Raw genomic sequence first — 21,763 nt, 5'->3', positions numbered from 1 at the left:
ATATTTTAATATATATTATTTAATTTGTCAAATATTTGCCATTATTTTATTTCGAATATAGCATTTAGAATGTGCATACATAATTCTGACAGTGGAGCTAACAAAGTTAATGATTAGTTGAAATAAAAAAAAATCAGACGTTAATAGAGGCGGAATAATTACACGGTACTGAATTTATCCTGACTAACGTTGCGTTGCGAAAGCCATCGTACGAAAGTAAGGAAAATGTCAAACGGTCCATTATTAAAATACGTATATAATACGAGCGGGTTGACGTGGGTTGTATTCTAATCATTGAACTGCAGAGTTTCACCGTGATTGTAGCGCGCCTTCTGGTTATTGCAAAACAATTTCGCTTTGCACTATTGCCCGCACGCAGACGGGTTTGGCATCTTGCGAAGATATTAATTAACATTCTCAGCACTCACAATCAGTTAATTATCTAAGCACAAATCGAAATCAATTATCCTCTCGCATTCTCTGTCTCTTTATATTTCCACATTATTATAGTTTTTTATTTCAGACATTTTTTGATAAATAATATTTTATAATTATTTATATATATTAATATTTTATTGATAGAAAGAAAGTTTTTTTATTTTCTTTTCTTACAATTTTCTTAATAATTTTTCTGGAATTTTTTGCAAAATTTTAAATAACAATTTCCTTCTATTTTTGCTTTTTTATATAAACTTATAAAATATGACAAAATGCATTTTTTTCTCATACTTTCTCGTATAGTCTCTTTCTCTTCCTTCTCTCCTTCATTTCCTCCTCCCACTGGCTATATTTACGCCTTTCCTTCAGGAGCAAGTGGGTGCCTATTTTTGTGCTGCGGATTGTACGTAAAAGCGCATCTCCGTAAGATGACGTAATTCATTCATTCATTAACTGTGGCCGCGTGGGAGAGACTGTAGATAAGTAAGTGCCGTAGTAAGAGCGTCGCCTGAAGAGAGTTGCACTTAGGACTTTCTAACAGGAAGTTTTTTTTTTTGAATAATAAAACAGAGAGAGAGAGAGAGAGAGAGAAAGAGTATATTCTTGTAAAAGTTCTTTATTTAAAGGTCAGTTAAACGTTATTAATATACGAAATTGTTATGTATGTACGGTTAATTACTATTTTACAAAAAAAAAAAAAAATTAACATTGTATTGCAAAAGTTTTTTTTTTTAATTTAGTACTGTTGCTAATTCTTTCTATAGTTTTAAATAATTGAAGAAGTTAAACTTTACTTTCGTTATACAATAGAATATTTTTTACAGGCCTATGAGTTAAATTTAAAGCCTCGATACAAGCTAATATCTACTTTGCATTGCTTAAAGTAATGTTCCTATCAAGCGGACGTCATTATAATTTTAAATTCTTTACGTAAGTTATTTAAATGTTATTCCGAAGACATAGATAACAGCATAATTATCATTTTTAGTTGAACCAAAGATTTATCAGTTATTCCCGCATAGGAACGACGCGTTTCAGTTTGCATACTTGTTTCCGGTCGGCGTGCAAGTGAAAAAGAGAGGGGGGGGGGAAGAGAGAGAGAGAGAGGATTGGTCTGGTCGATTAATCAGAAACTTCTTGCAGTGGCAATTAAGAGAGCCGAATGCCCGAAATGTCAAACTAGCAAAATCTGATTTAAGAATGTTGGATCAGTATCGTCAATGGCGATTTGAGTACTTTTTTCTGAGAAAGAAGTTCGACTTTTTTCATTTTCTTTTCTTTTAATTTTAACGATAATTTTGATAAAAAGAAAAGATCCACAATATATTTATTCTTAATTATTTGGTTTATAATTAATTTACCTTTAATTTAATAATGTGATTAGGGAAAAAAAAGTTTATATTTTAACTATAAAAATTATAATAATAATTTGGATAAAATTCTCTTGCACTTTGTTCTTTTGTATTCTTCGAAGATAGAGAAAAAAATATCACTGAGAAAATTTTGAATAATCTTAAATACACACGCAAGTTTTAAGTACTTTACATATTTTAGTATTGAAATTGAATAGATAAATCTTTGATTCAATTTATTATTATCGATCAATTAATTATTTTCTCGACGGCAATGCACGTATTTTACGCTCGGCATCGCCCTCTGTCCCTCATTGAAAGTCTTTCCTCTTCTCTCGATCGCCTCGCCGTTCTCTTGTTCTTATTGCATTTCTCATTCAAGGCGGTATGCCACACAGTCGCTTACCTACCTACTCTCAAAACGATAGGTGGAAAGGCGATGGAGAAAGGATGCCAAGAGAGAGAGGAGAGATAGAGAGGCAGATAAGGGGAAAGACAGAGAAGTAGACACGGCGAGTGAGACGGCAGCGAACAGACTGACATTTTCCGTGAATGATTTGCGAGATGAGAGATGCACTTCTTTGCCTTCTTCTCGTGCCGTCTGTATTCCTTGGAAGTAGCGAGGAATTGTTCGACAAATCACGATTATTGTCTCAACATATTTCTAATTCTTCATACTCTGATTCTTCTCGCTCTTCGATGCATAATATCACTCGTAAAAGGCTTGCTTAATAAGGATGATTCATTCGAGCGCGATTTCTCGCGGGCAGACAAGGAAGAATCATTCGGTGATCGTTGCTAAATGCATCATTGATTTGCGACCAGCTATATTGACGTGTGGGAGTGTTCTGATTGCGTCTGGTCATCGGAGAACGGACGTCGACTATATACGCTAGTATATTCTCCTTCCTTCTTCTTCTCTAGATACTACCGCTCGTATATCTCATAACTGCCATAAGATTTTGTCCCCACCTCTCTATCTCACGATATCTCCGTTTACGACTATATCTGCATGTGAGCAACGAACATATATGTGAGCGGCGAGACCTCCTAGATAATTGCGTGGTCGTGTTCGCCGGTGGGTGGAAACGTGCGTTTGATTTGATTTATAAATATATCTAGATATATTTAAAAAACATTATTACAAAATATTATTTTGTTTATTGGAAAAAATTACTTTAAATGATTATTTGTAAGAATCTGTCTCTGAAATATGTTCATTATTGATCGCGACAATAAAGTTTTGCATTTACATTATCAAAGGATGTACAAATCTTAAAAATTATCTTAAAAATTATCTTAAAAATTATCTTAAAAAATTTTTAAAGGAATGCATAAAGCATGCAAATGACAACCAAAGTCTCAATTCAAAAATTTTTTGCAGGCAACAAAAGATATAATGTTAGTGAAAATTTGATTTCTCTTGACATAATTATATATATATACGGTAAAACAGTATAAGGGAGAAATAAATACTCGTGTAATTTGTATACGATATAAAATATTGTGTATTCATTATTATTTCGGCGTCGGTGTACTCTAAGTTTCAATCCTTTCGCGCGATGATCTTCACTTTCGTAACTAGATTGAACTGCTTGATGCTTACATATCACGAGACTCGAGCATGAAGAGATTTATGGCTTCGCCTTATATACGGGTGACCAGGAAGAGAAACGTACCGTCACATTCGTATACGTGGCTGAAGGAAAAGGATCGTTATTTAAGACTACTTTAAAATATAAAGTAGTTCCCCCATGCATGTGCTTTTTTCTTGAATTCCAGTAACTTAAGCGCAATGAAAATCATTTTTATCCTGCGCGCATGCATGCAAAGTGGATGGATAATTTTAAATAAATTATTTAATTTTAAAATTGTTTTCTTAAGTTCAAAAAAAAAATTATCCCCGCTCTTAATTAATTAGTTGAATTTTATTTTGCTAAGTTTATAACTGATGTAAAGAAATATGATTCTGGAAGATCAGGAATTTGTTAGAGAATTCGATGATACGATGAAAATTCCATGAACCGTGAATAAAAATGAAAGTTCACTCAGATCGTCGAAAGCAGATCATCGCTAGAGCAATATCTCCTCTGAGCCTCGCCTAGATCTTTAAATGTTGTATGTGGTGCGGGAGAAAGTGATAATCACTGTATGATGGCGGCTCTATGGAAATACGTCAAAGCCGCTCGAAGGAAGTTCGCACAGGTTACGGAGATACGAGCATCGCATACATCTCGATGTAATCGGAAGTTGTTATCGACGCGCGGGTCGTCGGGTATCGAGGAACTTATACGGTTATCGCATGAAACACGAAACTCGAACATCATCAGCGTATTCAAGAGTTATATCGACCAGATATCGCGCGATACTCCGGTCCGGTAACCCTTAATTGTACATACGTGTTATTCTGTCTGATTAGATTATTTCTTCTTATCAAGTCAAAATATCTATGTTTGTTCTTTTGTTTGAACTTTTCTATCCTTAACTAATCAATCCGCAAATTTCTCAACAAAGATGTAAATTTGATTGAGTAAACGCTCTATCTAAACTGAGAAAATATACATATTTCTTTCAAATGTAATCTTATTTTATTAATTATTTAAAATCTTTATAAATATATTCATAATTTTTTTTTTTTTAATTTATTCTTAGTAAGTAAATGTTTTTAATATAAAGATAATACATCTCTTTTTAAATATATAAAACTAAAAACTTAAAAAATGTTTCGCCAATAATTCACACAGCTATTTCAAATTCTAAAGATTAATCCTAATTTCTTCATTAAATTTTCTTTTTATTCTTTTAACTTTAAAAAAAATTTTACTGCTTTGTATTATAATTATGGTTATCATATCAAATAATCCATACGCGCATGTAAGACATTTCATTTCTAATAACTTGACGAGATCCTAAAATCACACATCTGTCTATCTATGCTTTGCGCGCCACTTTTATGACAGTCGCCAAAGAGAAAGAGTTGTGAAAAAAAGGAATGGAAGAGGAGGAGTGCCACCTGGAAAAGCGCGGGAGTACTTTCACCCCGGAGATCCACGCCCAAATTCTCCCCTAGGCAGAGAGACGTCGCGCTCAATACGACGACGCGGAGAGGAATCCTTCCTCTCCCTCCCCGTCGCGTTTTCCTCCCCCTCTCCCCCCCACCCCACCCCTCTCACGCTCTCCTTTATCGACGTCGCGTCGCCTATCTCAATGGGGGAGAGAGAAGAGACGATCGATTCGCGTCGACGTACTATGTACTATGGCCTGCTTACGCGAGAGGAGAGCACTGACCCCCAAGGTCGTTCTTACGCGGCTGCACGTGCTGCCGCGAATTGACGTTTGCCTCCCCTCTCCCCCCCCTCCCTCCCGCCGATCTCGCGTGGAGTACTCGCTCCGTCGCGTCAGTGCCCTCCCTCCCTCAACCCAACATCGAGGCCGCGGCGCGCTGCATCGGCGACAAGACGCCGCCGACCACTTTTGCGGCCTCCTTCATTCGACGATGGCGCGATGTGACATTCACGAGATACCAAGATCCAAGATTACTCGCAAAATCTCGCTACGAGATACGCGCGTCGATGGGAGAGGTGTCGGTGAGGAGAGACAGAGATAGAGATCCTTGATAGAGCGCGAAGTGGAGGGAGACTTGAAGCGTAGTCAGGTGGATTCCTCGTCGTTCCTCGTGACACCGTGGCTCTCTTGATGATATGTGACTGTAATTTTTTACGTAACGTCATACTGCTACACACATGTACAAATAAGACGTATGCAATCGACGTAAAATGACATGCGTCGTTTGCAACTTGTGGAAGGAAAATTATCGACTATGATACAGTACTGACGTGCTAATTAACCATCGTTCCCCGAGACCAGCGTACCTTGCTTCAAGAATCGCCGGGAGGAAGCCGGATCAATTTCACGGCGAGCTAACATTCGCTCCTGCTCTCGGTTATTCATCACACGTCCTCGTAAGACTCAATTAGTACTTTAACGTTTATTGCGAGGCGGAGTCGGAACCCATGCGATTATCGGTTAATGAATTAGCCGGATAACGAGTGACGTTAGACCGGCGTCGTTTCTTATGTCAGTGGAGTGAATGAGCGGCGCTCGCGCTGCATAATCGTACGTCTGTGCGATATCGCATGTACACGATACACGCGAACGAGATACATACGTCGTAAATTCCGCTACGCTATAACGATTATTAGCATATAGCATTCTAGCATTCAGTTGTGTGCGGGCAGCATCGGCTACTTCCGCGTTCCCAACTCGCGTGATTCCTGCTCGCCGCGCACACGCGTACGCATACAGATGCACATGCGAGTATGTGTAATTAACATAACATATAATAATTGCGGAAAGATGAGTATCGCGAAATGTCGTGAAAAATCTGAAGCGTTTTTCCTCCGAGATATTTGCGCGCTGACGTCAACGACCGTGGATTATGACTAATACAATTGTTGCAAAAGATGAGATATATTACGTCATAATTTTTTTTACGAAGAGAAGACCTGGAAAAGTTCTTATCGAGATATATTTTTAATTTAATTAATTGTTAAAAATATATTTCTAATTACATTTAATAAAGAATAAAAGATATCCTCTGAGCGCTTTTAAAGTATTTAAGGGAACGTGGATCGCAAATATCATAGAGGCGCCGGAACAGTGGCACGTGCGAAAGACAGACATAGAAAAGGAGAGAGAATAAACCAAAGTCTCTCTTACCAATTTAGTTAGTGCGCCGTTATTTTTAGACGTTTCGCGCCTTTTGCACCGCGCGGGCGACGGCGTTCCTGGCGATGCGCCAACTTCGGCGCAAGATTCATATATGCCCGAGTGCACGAAACACGTGGAAGCGCACTGGCACGAGATTACTTTCGTGCACATGCATAGGTGCCTGATGCACACGCGCGAGCCTCACACACCTCGTCTCCTCGTTTTCTTCCTCGTTCTTCGGGAGTGTCTCCTTCCGCTTGTCCCCATTTGCGGGGCTCAGACTGAAATGTTACGGCATCTATGGAGCAGCTCCAGAAAAGGCATGCACGTTCCTATATGAGAGTTCTAAGTGAACAACTTTTGAGTTCTTCTTCAAATGGTACATTAACGGTTTTAACGTGGATTTCTATGATACTTAGTGCTTACGCGAATGCACTCGTTTCTAGTGTACGCTTCAAAGGCAATCAACTTATTTGATTTTCATGTTAAAATAATTGCTGATGAAGATGCTTTTTAATATGATGCACATAACAAGTATTTTTATAAGAAATTCAAGTTATATTTATAGAAAATTTTGTCGTTTATCTTGACCTCTTTTCATTACTTCATGAAACTTCATGAACAAATACGACGTTCTTGGACATATACAGTAGCCTTGCGATTATAAAGGATGTAAGGTGTCACATAAAACTAATAACAGAGGAGATTTTTTGATGAATTCATTAATCAAACAAAAATAAGAAAATACATGTCAACGAAATCTTTTTCTTCATAAATTTTTAATTCAAATGTTACAACGCTCGTGAAATCAACTGATCCATCCGCTTTTACTGCTGAAGAAATAGAATGAAGGAATGCTTGACGCGGCAATCTTGACTAGGGAGACAGAAGTATAATATCTTGTATAATAGTCTATTTTATTACGTATGAATCACTTTGAAAGACGAATGAGAATTGACTCAATAAAGATAAGATAAACTGCGCGGTGGATGCGCGAAACGATCGTTGAAATGGAATTATATTACGACAATTGAGAAAATGCGAACGGGTTAGGACTGAACGGATATCGTCAGAGAGACTATTCTCTCTACGCATGAGAATGTGACGATGTTGAATCGAATTACGGAAATGAAAGAATTAGCGCGAGTACGTTTGTATGAGAAAAATCTGGACCAACCGGATTTCCACCGATTGTGCCAGGCACCGCGAATGATATAGTTTGTAGAAACGCCCACGGTTTCGTATGTCATCCTAAAACGCCTCCGTAGTCACATGATCTTCAAAGGATTCGCTACTAGCAAAAGCTCCCATGTATTTTTCTTTTTTGATGATCTAATTTATTATATAATTAATATCTGCTCTGATTTTTCATTTAAAAACAATGCTTGCAGTTTTTTTAAGGAGGGGATAATAATGCAATATAATTTTATAATATAATATAATTGATAATAATAATATACACAATATACTATAAGTGACACAATACAATCATGTAACATAATATAAATGATAATAATATAAATAATATTACAATATAGTACAATATAATATAATATAATATAATATAATATCAATGCAATAATAAAATATAAAGGATAATAATAAAATAATATAATTGAATAAATATAATTTAATTTTATGATATAATATAATTTATTATATATATATATATATATATATATATATATATATATATAACAATTTTTTTTATTTCTTATTTTTTAATTCTTAGGATATTTATTTTATCACACAGTTTCTTTGATTATAGTGTTATTATTATATTTATTCATTACAATTACTCGATTGTAGATAGGAATTTTTTATTATTTATTTGCGCGAAGATATATAATATAATGTCAACGATAATGTTATACGTAAAAAAATATTTATATGTTGGCTAATTTTTTGGTAAAAGATTATATTAATCGAAGTTGACGAATAATACTCAAAGCATTCTTGTATGTATTACATTACACGAGTGTGAATTCATACTATTTGCGTGATATATAATCTTTAATAAGATAATCTTTTATATTCATATTAACGATATTTAATAGATGAATCTATTGATTCTGTTACAGACGAGGAGGAAGAGATCGATGTGGTTTCATATGAGAAGAAAGCGACATACTTGAACTTCGCGCAGAAGCAACACGATGAAAATCAGTTGGCCTTGAACTTCGCGGAGAAACAACAGAATGCAAATCAGGTGGCCATGAACTTCGCAGAGAAGCAACACAATGCAAATCACCTGGCTGCGAACATAGACAAGACAACCGTGCGCCGACCCCGCGGTAGGCCACCAGGCCCGAATTCTGCAAAACGAAAGAGAGCCGCACAGATCTGCTCCAATGAGGCATCTGGCCCACCTCTCAAACAAGCTCGGGTGCAAACCTATCAACGGGGGCAGAAGCGACAGAAATGTGCAAGGCAGTGGCGGACTCAGACCTTTGAGGTCGATGATGAGGAGGACAAGAGGAATCTGCATAACAACATGGAGCGACAGCGGCGAATAAGCATGAAGAACTTCTTCGATGTGTTGAAGCAGCATGTGCCAGCGATCGCGAATAAAGAGAGAGTTGCCAAAGTGACTATTTTGAGGCAGGCCAAGGTGTATATCAATACGTTAGAAGCCGAGGACATTGTCATCCTGCCGGAGAGAAAAAAATTGGAAAGGCAACAGCAGATACTCAAAAAGAAGCTCGAGGAGCTGCAGCGGCTACAAAACAGGATGCTTCGTTTGCAGCGGCGATATTGAAGGAGGAAAATCCGTGAGCAGTCTCGTGGCGGGATTTGTATCGATTTTACGCGACACAAACGATATCGATGTGCGAATTGAATGCGATATAAAATCCGGCCGTAACAGTAGTGGAAAAGGACGTAGTGCACGCCAAAGACCTTAAAACTGTGTGAGGCTGTGAAACGGAAACACGATATTAATATTTAGGGGAGTGCAAGTGATGACAGAGTGAATGCGCGTATTCTGAGATAAAATTCGAAGAAATAACGAGAGAGAGAGAGAGAGAGAGAGAGAGAGAGAGAGAGAGAGAGAGAGAGAGAGAGAGAGATGTGGGAAGAGTGTGTTATTGTATAATTTTTTTTATATATCTATTCTTAATATTCGGATTTTATACAACTATTACAACGACGAGACAGCATCGCTGCCGACCAAGTGCGCGTGAAGGTAACGAAACTGTCGATATGAACTTATTACGGGTACGAAAATGATCAGCCGTTGTTGAGATATTAATTAACGTGATAAATTATGCGAAAATCAAAAACTTTTTCGATCGTTCAATGAGAATTCTCGCTTGATACCGCTTTGATCGACTTGATCGAAGACATTCTCTGGTATCTCGTCTTTAATATCGCGTTCCTTTAGCGATTCGCTTCATGTCAATGATCACGCGAAACGTCCAATCTGCTACACCTCAGCGAGTCATTGGACGCATTTTAATTTCCGTCGCGTAGATAAAGCGAATCGGTTGAACGAACGGAGAAAGTTTTATCACGATATTGCTCAACAACCTGATTACCGGTTCCTAACCGGTTCGCCGGTCTTGGGGTGTGTTTGTACCCGTTTTAACCATTTTGTAGAGACATATGTGCATATGCGTATATTTATGTATGCATGTACAAAATAGAAAGAAAGAAAAGTAAAAAAAAAAAAATGAGAAAAACGCGTACTTCGGTCGCTGGCAATCGATTCTTTTCCAAAACCTACATCGATAACCAAGAAAAAGAGTGGCTTGAGTTTCTCGTATCATCGAAGCAGAAAAAGCGAATTGTGCTCACGATGAATCGATGGTTACTGTCATTCGAGATCTCAAGTTTAACTCTTTTATACGCGATATTATAAACATTTAATTATCCCGGACTATGTGAATTTGACAAAATCATTGACGTGAAATTGACAATGACAATTCGTCAGTAAGAATACAAGAAAAGGTATTTTTTTCGATGACGAATATATAAAGACTCAAAATTCCCAGGAAACAAGACAAACTTCTCTCTTCGAGGTTTGGTCTCTCTCAGGTATTCAGCGCATTCGAAGTTCTTTTTTAATTGCGCTCTATATGGACATAATTGGTACCAAGTTTAAGGGCACTAATTAACTGATAATGTTTCCCTTCTTTTCTCCCGTATTTCCTTTCGATTTAATTTCTGCGGAAAAGGTCTCTTAAGCGATGACCGACCTAGTCGCGCGACCTTGATAAAGACAAATTTCCCTGCCTCGAGTCTTCTTTAGCAACCTGTGCGAAAGTAGCTGCTTTCGGCTATGCACTATTAAGTGGAGTAAGTAAATAGGTAGGTAGAAACACAAAACATAAAATGATGAATCAGTCAAGAAAATAGGTAGAAATAGTTCACAGAATGACGACGCATAGACAATGTGTGGTGTTTTCATTATTTGCTTTATATTGTGTCGCTTTACCATACGTACAATTGAATTACATCAATAATCGAGAGAGTAGCTTTTCTTACTTGGGGAACACACATATATACTCTATTCGATTACATGTAAAGCGACGCCATGCGAACACATGCCACATATAACTTGACCTACTCTTGCTCTTATTATAATTAGTATAAGTCTTTTCTGTATTTCCTACATATCTTTTTTACTTCTCGCATAGAGCCATTTGAGTCAGCCGAATCATCCTTTCGATCAGGTTTTCCTTAAAGATTATATGTCTTTTTTCTCACTCCTTTTGCAGCCGGAGTTTTGTTTCCCTCTCTCGCCATGTTTAGAAAATGAGCTCGATTGTACGGCTAACATCGCGTATTCTATTGGGTGCAATAAAATGAAGCATAAATGATGATACTGTCGCAATAAGTCGTACTTGTTTGATATGCTTCATCTTTCGGCCGTCGTCGATCGACAGAGAAGGGACATGGACGTTATAACGCGGGATTGATAAATTTTTTTAATTTTTTTTTTTTTTCTAATAACACGTGTCGATCCCGCCGAAATGAAAATTTAATTTTTTTTTTTAATATCGCTTCAAGATATCGCGTTAGTCAGATATTAGCATTAGTGTCTTCCTTGTTTTTAGCTAATTAATTACTTTGTTTTGTAGAGCAAAATACATGCATAGGAGTATCGTGATATATACCAACGTTAGACATATTTCGCGGTCATAAAATACACTTTCAACATTAATATCGATAAGTTTGTACACATATACATACGTATGTACATAGATTTGCATATATTTGAACATATATATAGACGTGAATAAATATTTATATACATATAGATTACAGGTATATATATATATTATATTGACACGATAGAAAGAGAGGAACTACCGATCCTCTAACGGTAAATAATAATTATTAATAATTATTACTATTATTATGATTATATTTACCCTCATATCAATGTTATCGGCTTTATTTTAACGTAGCATCGCGCTGCCGGCATTTCTTAAATCAAGATAATTACACCGTCATAATAATAATGTTAACTTTTGAGCACGGCTTATATATAAAAGAAAATAAGATGCTAAATAACAATTATAATACATTTTATGTCATACATAATTACGTATATAAAACATATAATACAATTATACGTTAAATATGCATAAATAAGAGCAACAATATATTCGTAAATAATAATTATGTATGACATACAAATAAATAATATGCTAGAGATCAGCTGAAGATGCCAGCGAAAAAGCGCGTAGTATCTTCAGAGGTGATTTTTTATATTATTATACATATATGTATATGTGTATATACATACATATATATATACATACATACATTATATATATTATATATATTATATATATATATGTATATATATGTATATATATGTATAAGGGCGCAAAAAAGAAACAATGTGTTCATTACATTTATAGGTAACAGTATTCGTTTGTATGCACACTTTTTACAGTCGAAAGAAAACTGAACGCGAAGGTGAGAACCTTTCAAGAAACAATACACGCGCGCGCACGTGCGCATCACTGACAGTTAACACATAGAAAGAAATATATATCGCATGAATACGTTGTGTTCGCATTTCGTCGGCAAATAGTCCAAATTCAAATTATAAATAGCGTAACAATGAATCGAACGGCAATGGAATAGAGACACACAGTCGCGTCGATGAGAATAGAGAATAAATTTAGGCGATAGGATCAGGAAGAATCGCGCGAGCTGACATTTTAATTATACAATAGACACACACATGCACGTGCAGCTACACATACACATGACACGCAGACGGATACAGTTAAACTAAAAATAGAAACTATTATTAATTTAATGACACGGGATATTTTTAATCGCGACCCAAGTTTATAATATATATTTATAAGTATACACATATGTATGTGTACATGCACATACATACATTCATATGCAACATAATAATGCAGTTCAGAACACGGGGCGACCACGACAGTTTTCCGATGGCGATCCATGGATCGTAAAGGGCACACTAGAAGCTCGGTCAAAGATCGCGAGAGATTCTTAAAGATAATTAACATTGACATTCTTTTGTATACTTTTTATAGACTTTTTTGTATCTCGCATTAATTTTTCGCGGAATCGGCATATACATAACGCGATTAGCTACGTCTAGGTAATTTGGAAATGCCATTCAAAACTTTTAAAAATTTATCTCTATCGCTATTATATACCGCGCTCAAGTGTTCTCGACATTTATCATATTTCGTATAAGACGTTTTTTAACGTCTCCATATTTTTTTCTACGCTAAATATTGAAATAGATTTATATATGAAATATGTAATTAAAGTCATCGCCAAGAGTCAGATTACGATATTATATATAACCCGAAAAATCGAGCGAGAATACGCTCGTCATATATTAACTTAGGATGATAGCAGTGGCTTGAATATAATTTATTACAATTTTTACGGTTTTTAATAATCCGTATACACTACTTTCTCGTGCATGCGCGAGAATTCAACGTGAGAAGTCGGCGTGATATCTCGATAAAAATACTCCAGAAATATTAATTCGCAAATTATTTCACATCGAATCATATTTTTATACACAATGAAATTTCAATTCGTAACCTGCATGCTTATTGATTTTTACAACTTCAGATCGCTTATCACGCAGAAATATCTAATAATAATAATCAGATCAGCGATTTTTATAAATTGCGAATATAATGAATTAATGAACGTTCGAATATAATGAAAGAAAGTTTGACAGCTTCCTTAATTATCGAACGGTTTTTTAATTCTATCCGACTTCTCGCATTTGATTGAAGAGTGTTCCTTTGCTTCAGACAGACGATAAATTAAGCAATAGATGAATAGGATGAACGAAAGGAAACTCGACAATGTATACCTCGCAGTAAATTTCGTTCCTTGTGGGAACGAAAAAGCCTCCTCTCGCGTGAAACTCTTGCTTTGCCGCATTTTTCGTTTGCACGTGTGTCCGACCTGTGAGTTCTCTGTATCGTGCCAAATTGAGAGGGAAGAAGAGATGAATATAGTATGAAATATAAAAAAAAAGGAAGATAATAGTTGACTGAGGTTCGGCTCTTCAGCCGTGTCGTAGATGTATTTAACGTGCGATAGAGATCGGGGTCTCGACATTCGGCCCTAAGAATGCATTTTCCCTATTCCTTTTTTATTTCCTTTTTGTTTGTTTGTTTTTTTTTTATGATAAAGATAGAATTGTAAATCTCTCGGCAAGGATCTTTTTCATCAAAAATTGCTCAGAGAATAACCTGATTGACGGATCGCGAGGGTGTTTCATTTTTCTCTCCACCTTATAGTCTATCCTTTTTTTTTTTATCTTTTGGTACAGTTGTGTCTTGAAGATATTTCCCGAGTCACTTTTCAACGTGTTCGTGAGACGACAGCGCAGAAATTAAGCCACGCTTTGGAACGAGATTTCGCAAGAAGGAAAAGAAATCATATTTGTTTCCATTTTTATAGACAATATTCATTAAATCACAGCTGAATATTTATGAAATAGTAATTAGTGTGGTTTTGAATTAGCAGAACTATATATTTATATTTAGAGATTAGATAGTTGTAGATTTTTATAAGAGAGCATATACACGAATAAGTACACATTTTTTCATGATTGTCGTCTCGAACTCAAAATTCTCTTTTACATGAATATGGGAACGATTATAAATGCACATAAATTTCGAGCAAATTTTATTTCGCTGGCGTAGCAAATGACTTAGGAAATATAAGCTGATGACCTCGCAGATTGTCGATTTTTTTTAATCGGCCGTAGAGAATCACGCGAAAGGAAGAAAAAAATATATATATATATATATATATATATATATATATTGTAAGAAAATACTTTCGCGATGAATATAGATATTTACAGTACAAACCTTGCTTCTAGTTTATCTTTTGAAGTCTCGAATTTATATCTTCGTCTTCAGATTGTTAAGTTTGTTGTTGCCATGTTGACATTGTACACAAGAAAAATTGGAAACTAATTTTCATAACAGCCATTTGGTTTCCACTACGCCGTGAATTGATGCAACTACGCGAGTTGCTCCCGATCGAATTTTTCCAACACCTCGCATCCGTCACGAAGAGTACGCACGTACCTGTTAGATAGAATTAAAAAATTATTAATCATAGTATGAATAGAAGAGAAGACGTAATAAGAAAAATTAGCGTTTGTAAACGACTTATGTCGATCTAGCTTTAACTTAAGTGGAAGGACGGCTGTTGAAGCATACATTATTATTATACGATATATATATATATATATATATATATATATATATATATATATATATATATATATATATATACTGTGAACAATAGAAGTAAGACACAGGCGAACCTCACTTCTTTCGGCTAGACACGGATTTATTTCAGAAGATTTCATTGTTACAGAAGCTCAGAAATTTATATTCTTTTTTTTTGCTTTCGAATCTTTTTTTTGCGCAGCACCGGAGCAGGACTCGCTATCTATTTTTCTTATAAAGATACACGTGTAATGTATACAGGGTATTTCATCTTTCACGTTTCAAGAATGTCTTAAGATATTTTGTGAAATATCTTAAAAAAGAAAGATTTTATTTTGAAAACGCGATAGGAGGATTCTATTTTTTTTTCTCATTGCTTAATAATTTTTTTCCTGCCTTTTTAAAGGTACTCGATTATGCATCCTTCCGAGATTTAAAGTGAAATACCCTGTATACGTATATCGTCCACTCCGTCTAGCTCCAGGCCTATTTTTCGTTATAAGCGATTCGCATCTAGAATTTTTGTTAAACTTCAATCGTATTTCATAAAATAAAGATTATAATTTTTGAGGGCGCAAACTTGTCCCAAAACACGACCGAAATTCAACTTCGCTCATTGCAATTTACACATACATAATACTATATGTACCTAACGATCGTTCATACGAGAGAGTTTTATATATGTATATGAAAAAAAAAATAAATAAATATAGTTTGTTATAAAAAACGATGGGTAATTGTATCGAATCTTGAAATTTGCGATTAAAAAAAGGGGAGGGAAGGAGGGAAATTTGAAAATATGGGTGGGAGGGTTAAGAGAAGCGAGAGAGTGAAAAGCGAGGGGCTTGACGGAAGTGAGGTAGATTAAAAATTGATCATAGTTGATCAATTGGATAGTTCATGTAACTTATATTCTTTTATTCAGAGTAAGAAAAAAAAATATTTTTTATTTATCCTCTTTATTTTTATACGGCGTCGCTACCGAAAAAGATCATTTCTCGTTATAACCGGGATGAGAAATATATAACGGCAATCGAAGTAAATGTAATTACGCGAGCCAATAAAGGTGTTTCCGACGCAATAGAGGTGAATAAGAATTGTATCAAATTAATATAATAAAGCTTATGCTAAAAGTGCTAGGGAAAATCGGAGCAAACGGACGTTAGTATATAAAAGAAATATATATATATATATATATATATATTCTTTTATATACTTTAATAAACTGGCATACGGGAATCCTTACAGACAGATTTTAAACTGCGATATGCATATATATATATATATATATATATATATATATATATATACTATAAATATATATGTATATAATATACAGATATATAGAATCTCTTATTTTTGCAAGAAAATCAGTTTGAGAAAAAGAGGAAAAAAATGACAAGAAAATATTCGTTAATCGTTTGTACGTGCGACGAGGAAGGACACGATGTCGGATGCGCGTCGATTCATGTCTGTACTTTTATATTTCTTGGTGATGGCATCGCATGCTTCCTCGTCGCGACAATGTACACACGAAGCGAGCACTACAGAGACTTAGCTGCTTTAATAGAAGGAGATTGCTTCGTCCGGGCTTCGTTCTCGATGCTCTTAGAAATTGGTGCTTCGGGTTCTCTCCCAGCGAGATAAGAGTGTGGGCAAAAGTATCCAGCTTCGCGCAAAAGAAATTTTATAATTTTATAGTGATTTTTATAAAGTGATTTCTTTTGTGATTATGTTAGATAATTATATAAATGTAGAGATGAAAATTTGAAGAAAAAGAGTTTAATGTTTCTTTTGTATCTCGGTTTTAAGTTCGACTATTGAATATATACATATATACATATATACATATATATATATATATATATATATATATATATATATATGTGTGTGCGTGTGTGAACGTTTTGTCGGAACTGTCGACCCTATATTATTTGCAGATACTGTTTCACGATCAACTGCGTTATATTAAAATATCGGCGCGAGCACAGAGACGAAGCAACGATGCGCTCCGAGTTCATTGTACCTCGAAAAATATTGAATTATAACACAAATAAAGAAAAAAAAAAAAAACAATGATTTTTCTCATCGGCGATAAAGACGAGCCTCTCGATGACTATTTCCTCCGCTTTTCCTATATTTCGAGCTATTGTTTATCGGATGAAATCGTCGCTGAGTCGCTCTGCTACACAGTTAAAAAAAATAAAATCCATAATTCTGTACAAATATTCTTATTAATATTGTACAGGCCTCCATATACACACATGATGAAAACGGAGTCAAGATATACTTACGAATTATAAGAATATATTATAATAGATATATTATAATAGATAAAATAAAGAAGAAAAAGAGAAATAATATTTATACCAGAAGTTATATAAAATAGCATGAACAACTACTTTAAAAAAGTAATATTTATAACTCTATATTTACTACTTACATAATACACATACACACACACACACACACACACTCGCATGTACATCCGACACATACATATACACGTTATAAGACAGCCTTATAACCTATAAGCTGTTTATAAATAGTCTCTAATATTTTTTTCTATGAGAATTATGTGTAAAGACCTATAAATGCTTGTTTGTATTGACAATATTTTTCTTTTTTTTTTTCCGTTGATTTTGAAAGACATCTTGAGAACAGAATTGTACTTAAAATTATGCAAAAGGTGGCTTGTCCTTTTCACGATGAATTACAACGAACAATTATGAGTACTATTGAGGGAAAATATATTTGTGTAAATAACCCAAACAATTAATATAAAAATGTAATGAAATCGCAAATATGTTTGGACGATCGTCTCGATTAAATTTTAACATTATACACGATAATTAAGTTGTTTATTGAATGCGAACTTACAACGAGCGTGACATTTATACACTGTGCAGATTTTGTTGCTGGCGCTAGCGAAAACATGAGCGCAATAATGTTTATTCTTTTTTTTTCTTTAGGAAAAGGGTCAGACAGTTCCTTGACATTTATATTCTGAATTACTCTATATGAATAAAATATTATATCATTTAATTTTAGTGTTGCAATTTTTTTCTTTTTTTCCTTATCTACTTCCTTTCCAAAATGATTAACTTGTTTGATATTATAGAATAACAAGTTATATACGAATTTTCACTAGTTAATTATGATTACAGTAATATTTTAAGTACAAAATCAGTAAATATTATGGCAAATCAAAATCGAAACGCAAAAAATAGTCGCAAAATTAATAATATATATTATATGCAAATTATCTTTAATACAAGATTTATTTTTGAGTCTTTTTTGACGAAAAGTCTAAATGTATCTGTTAAAAAAAAATCTTAAGATAAATACCTGTCATAATCTGTCCATAGAAAATGCAATATATAATGAAAACATAGTCATTAAATGATGCAGGCGTAAATGATTGTCCGTTGCTCTGAACTTATCTCTCAATGATTATTGTGAGATAGAATTCAACAAAGACTGTAACGTACTTGTTCTTCAAGTGGTGATATATTTTAAGTGAATATATTCCGCCTAATAAAAAACCGGAATCACAGAAAAAAAAAGAGATTAAAGACAATAGAAAATTCTTAAAGCTATCCTAAGAAGCTAATCAAACAATACGACTAAAAAACAAAAGAATAAATCAGAACATATATGTCTATTTATATCATTGTTATGAATTCCAATGTCATTAAATTAAAAATAAAAATATAGCTTGGAGACCTTGGTTTCTATTCGTAACTTGGGTTACGTTTCGTAATTTACTGATAATATTGCTAGCATATCGTCATCTTTGTTGTTCACCGAAAGTAAGACAAGGATAATGACACGTAGGCAGTACTGAATTTCAGAACACATCTTTTATAGGTTAATGGTGAAGAAAAGCTCGAGCGGCAAGTTTAAACTGCTGACAAGTTTTTTATTATCTTTGTATAAACTTGAGAATATAATCCTTCTATATTACTCTACAGGTTGAAACTGTTTGTTTCTTTGATATTTAATATAAAGCATTTTTCTGATATCAATCTTTCTTTTAAAAAAAATACTCCACATCCAAAATTTCCATGTTGTTTCAATTAAATCGCGATTCAATGCCAGTCTGTTTTTCGTAATAACTAAAGATGTAATGTATTTCTGCGTATTATTTTAGTGAGTTGTTTTCTTAGTTTTTTAAGATTTCTTAGTTCTTTAAATATGAAGAGTTTCTCCTTTTATTTTTTATTTTTTACTCTAAATATAATTTTTATTTTTATTGCAAAAATTAATAATTACCTGCTTTCATTTAAAATGAAAGAAAGAATTTAAACACGAATACTTATGGAATTTTTGGATTTAATATAAGATTCTATAATGAACCGTAACGCTTTTAGTGATAAAAATAATGATTCAACGAGGCTTTATCTTGATTGCTGCATTAATTTGATGTTATAAAAATCGAGATGATAACTGATGATTTTAGCCAGGACCGCAAAAGACACCACAACAATGTTTTAATGGGGCAGTTGGTAAGTAATATTTATATATATTATTTTTTTTATGAACAGTCATGCAATGTTGCTCTTGCTTTTTCTTATTTATTATATTATTATTTTTATCTATTATTGCTGTACATATACATATAAAAGTTTTGAAAATAAATGTATGCATCACTTTTTTATTAATAGTTAACTTTTCTTTAAAAAATAAGAAAAGTAGATTTATTTTGCGCTTTTAGAATACTATAAAAATAATTGTTATTCTCAAAATTAAATAACAGTATTTTGTGTGACTTTTGTTTAAATTTGAATTATTCCTGTAAATAAGAATATACATGAGACAAGTTCAAATTAATAATATATACGGAATTTTATTGATAAATAATTAATTAGTGAAAATAGAAAATATACAGAAATACATATTTTAGTATAATTAGTGTAATTAATATTATAATTTAGTATAACTTTGTGGCGTTTAAAAAAATTGAAAAATTATATATTTATATAAATTATATTGCGCAAGTCTGAATATAAAATTGTATTTGGAATTTGAAAAATATTATCAGATTTCGTTGAATATATATATACATATAATTCGAAATTAATTTATAATTAAATTAAGAAGAGTAATTTGAGATTAATTGATAATTAAATGTGATATAATACATCTTTCGAAATAAATTCGCAAATGATTTCACGTGAGAAGGATGTTACATAATATTGTATTAATATACATGTCCGCGTGCCATCGCGCATCTTGGGAAGGAATGCTGCGGAAAAACCTATGGGTGAATGTATCAGTTTGCAAGAGGAATCTAATATTTCTCAAAATCATTCCCTATATATTTACCATTCGTCCGTGTTACGTGCTTCCTGTTTAGAAAATTTTCATGCAGTTGCGTCAATACGCATTTCAGATCGCAGCGATTAATCGGTTAAATGCGAATATTATGTGTTAGAGAATTAAATTCAATGGAAAATCTTTGTCTTAATTAAAGTTACGTTGTATTATAATGTAAAATAATTAAAAAATAAAATTTTCAAAGAGTAATTTTTAATATTTTTAATTATCTAAATTAAATAATCTAAATAATAATCTTTCTATTTAATTTTAATTATCTAAATTAAATAATCTAAATAATAATCTTTCTAATTAAATAATCTAAATAATAATCTTTAATAATCTAAAAATATAACATACGCACAGCATACAATATATATATACATATATATATATATATATATATATATATATATATATATATATAGCGATTGATTTAACGCTATCAAAGCAAATCTTGTTCTGTGCGAGAGATTGAAATGATAAACACAACGATTATTATTCAGCTTGTATGATGCTTTCCTTCTTGCATTATGTTACAATACATTGTGTCACATTCGCGCTGCACCAACTACATTGCGCTGTATTGCATTATATTGCGAAAAATTTGAATTTGCATAGCACACTCGTGTTAGCGTCGCGCTTATGTATAAATATATAACGTTAAATAGCAAAAATCGAATCGCCAACGTTTTTCTCGGTCGTCATTGCATCCGCGTCGCGTTACGTTGCATTACATTACGCTTGCGTTGCATTCGCATCACGTTTTTACGTTACGTCGGCATTACGTTGGCCTCGTGTGTCGCATTAAAGTTGTGTTACATTACGCCGATATCATATTCGCATCACACATTGATTTGCTTTCTTATCAACTTCCAATTTAAAGTGAGATTACATATAGAGTTTGATTATTTGGATTTTCGTTTAAATATATATTAGATTGCCATTCATAAACTAATATTATTTGTAAATCGATAGTTGAATAGCCGCTGGTAATAGAAATAAATGACGCAACAGTCTCGTAAAATCTAAACTTTATATGAAACTTTTGATCTTTTGCCAAGAAATTGAATGCATCAATATATAAGAAATTATAAATGTCACTAAAGATATTTATGTTTATTAAAAAAGGCCATTTAATTCAGCAAATGCAACAGTAATTTGAAAATAGATAGGTAAATGAATAAATAATTTTTTTTCTAAATAATTTAATATAAATAACACTTTAAT

The 21,763-nt window shown here is 33.6% G+C and overlaps 1 protein-coding gene and 1 long non-coding RNA gene across 5 annotated transcripts in view; one reads left to right on the top strand and one right to left on the bottom strand.

Annotated features, from left to right (window-relative positions):
• LOC126858575 (uncharacterized) overlaps nt 1–11,043 on the top strand; it is a 29,556-nt gene extending 18,513 nt beyond the window's left edge. For all 4 annotated transcript variants that reach the window (XM_050609025.1, XM_050609023.1, XM_050609022.1 and 1 more), the window contains exon 4: nt 8,582–11,043. In XM_050609025.1, coding sequence (XP_050464982.1) covers nt 8,582–9,258 — 677 coding nt within the window. In that variant the 3' untranslated portion in view covers nt 9,259–11,043. The remainder of the gene's footprint in view (nt 1–8,581) is intronic.
• Nucleotides 11,044–15,416: 4,373 nt separating this feature from the next.
• On the bottom strand, nt 15,417–18,827 carry LOC126858620 (uncharacterized). Its single transcript, XR_007688703.1, has 2 exons — nt 18,563–18,827; nt 15,417–16,883 (listed from the first exon to the last, which is right to left on the bottom strand). It is a non-coding gene; the product is annotated as an uncharacterized LOC126858620 (long non-coding RNA).
• Between the last annotated feature and the right edge of the window lie 2,936 nt (nt 18,828–21,763).

The sequence above is a fragment of the Cataglyphis hispanica genome, chromosome 26 (genome assembly GCF_021464435.1).
Source record: "Cataglyphis hispanica isolate Lineage 1 chromosome 26, ULB_Chis1_1.0, whole genome shotgun sequence".
NCBI lineage: Eukaryota > Metazoa > Arthropoda > Insecta > Hymenoptera > Formicidae > Cataglyphis > Cataglyphis hispanica.
The sequence above is the reverse complement of the archived record's forward strand: the minus strand, read 5'-3'. Positions and strand labels throughout refer to the sequence as shown.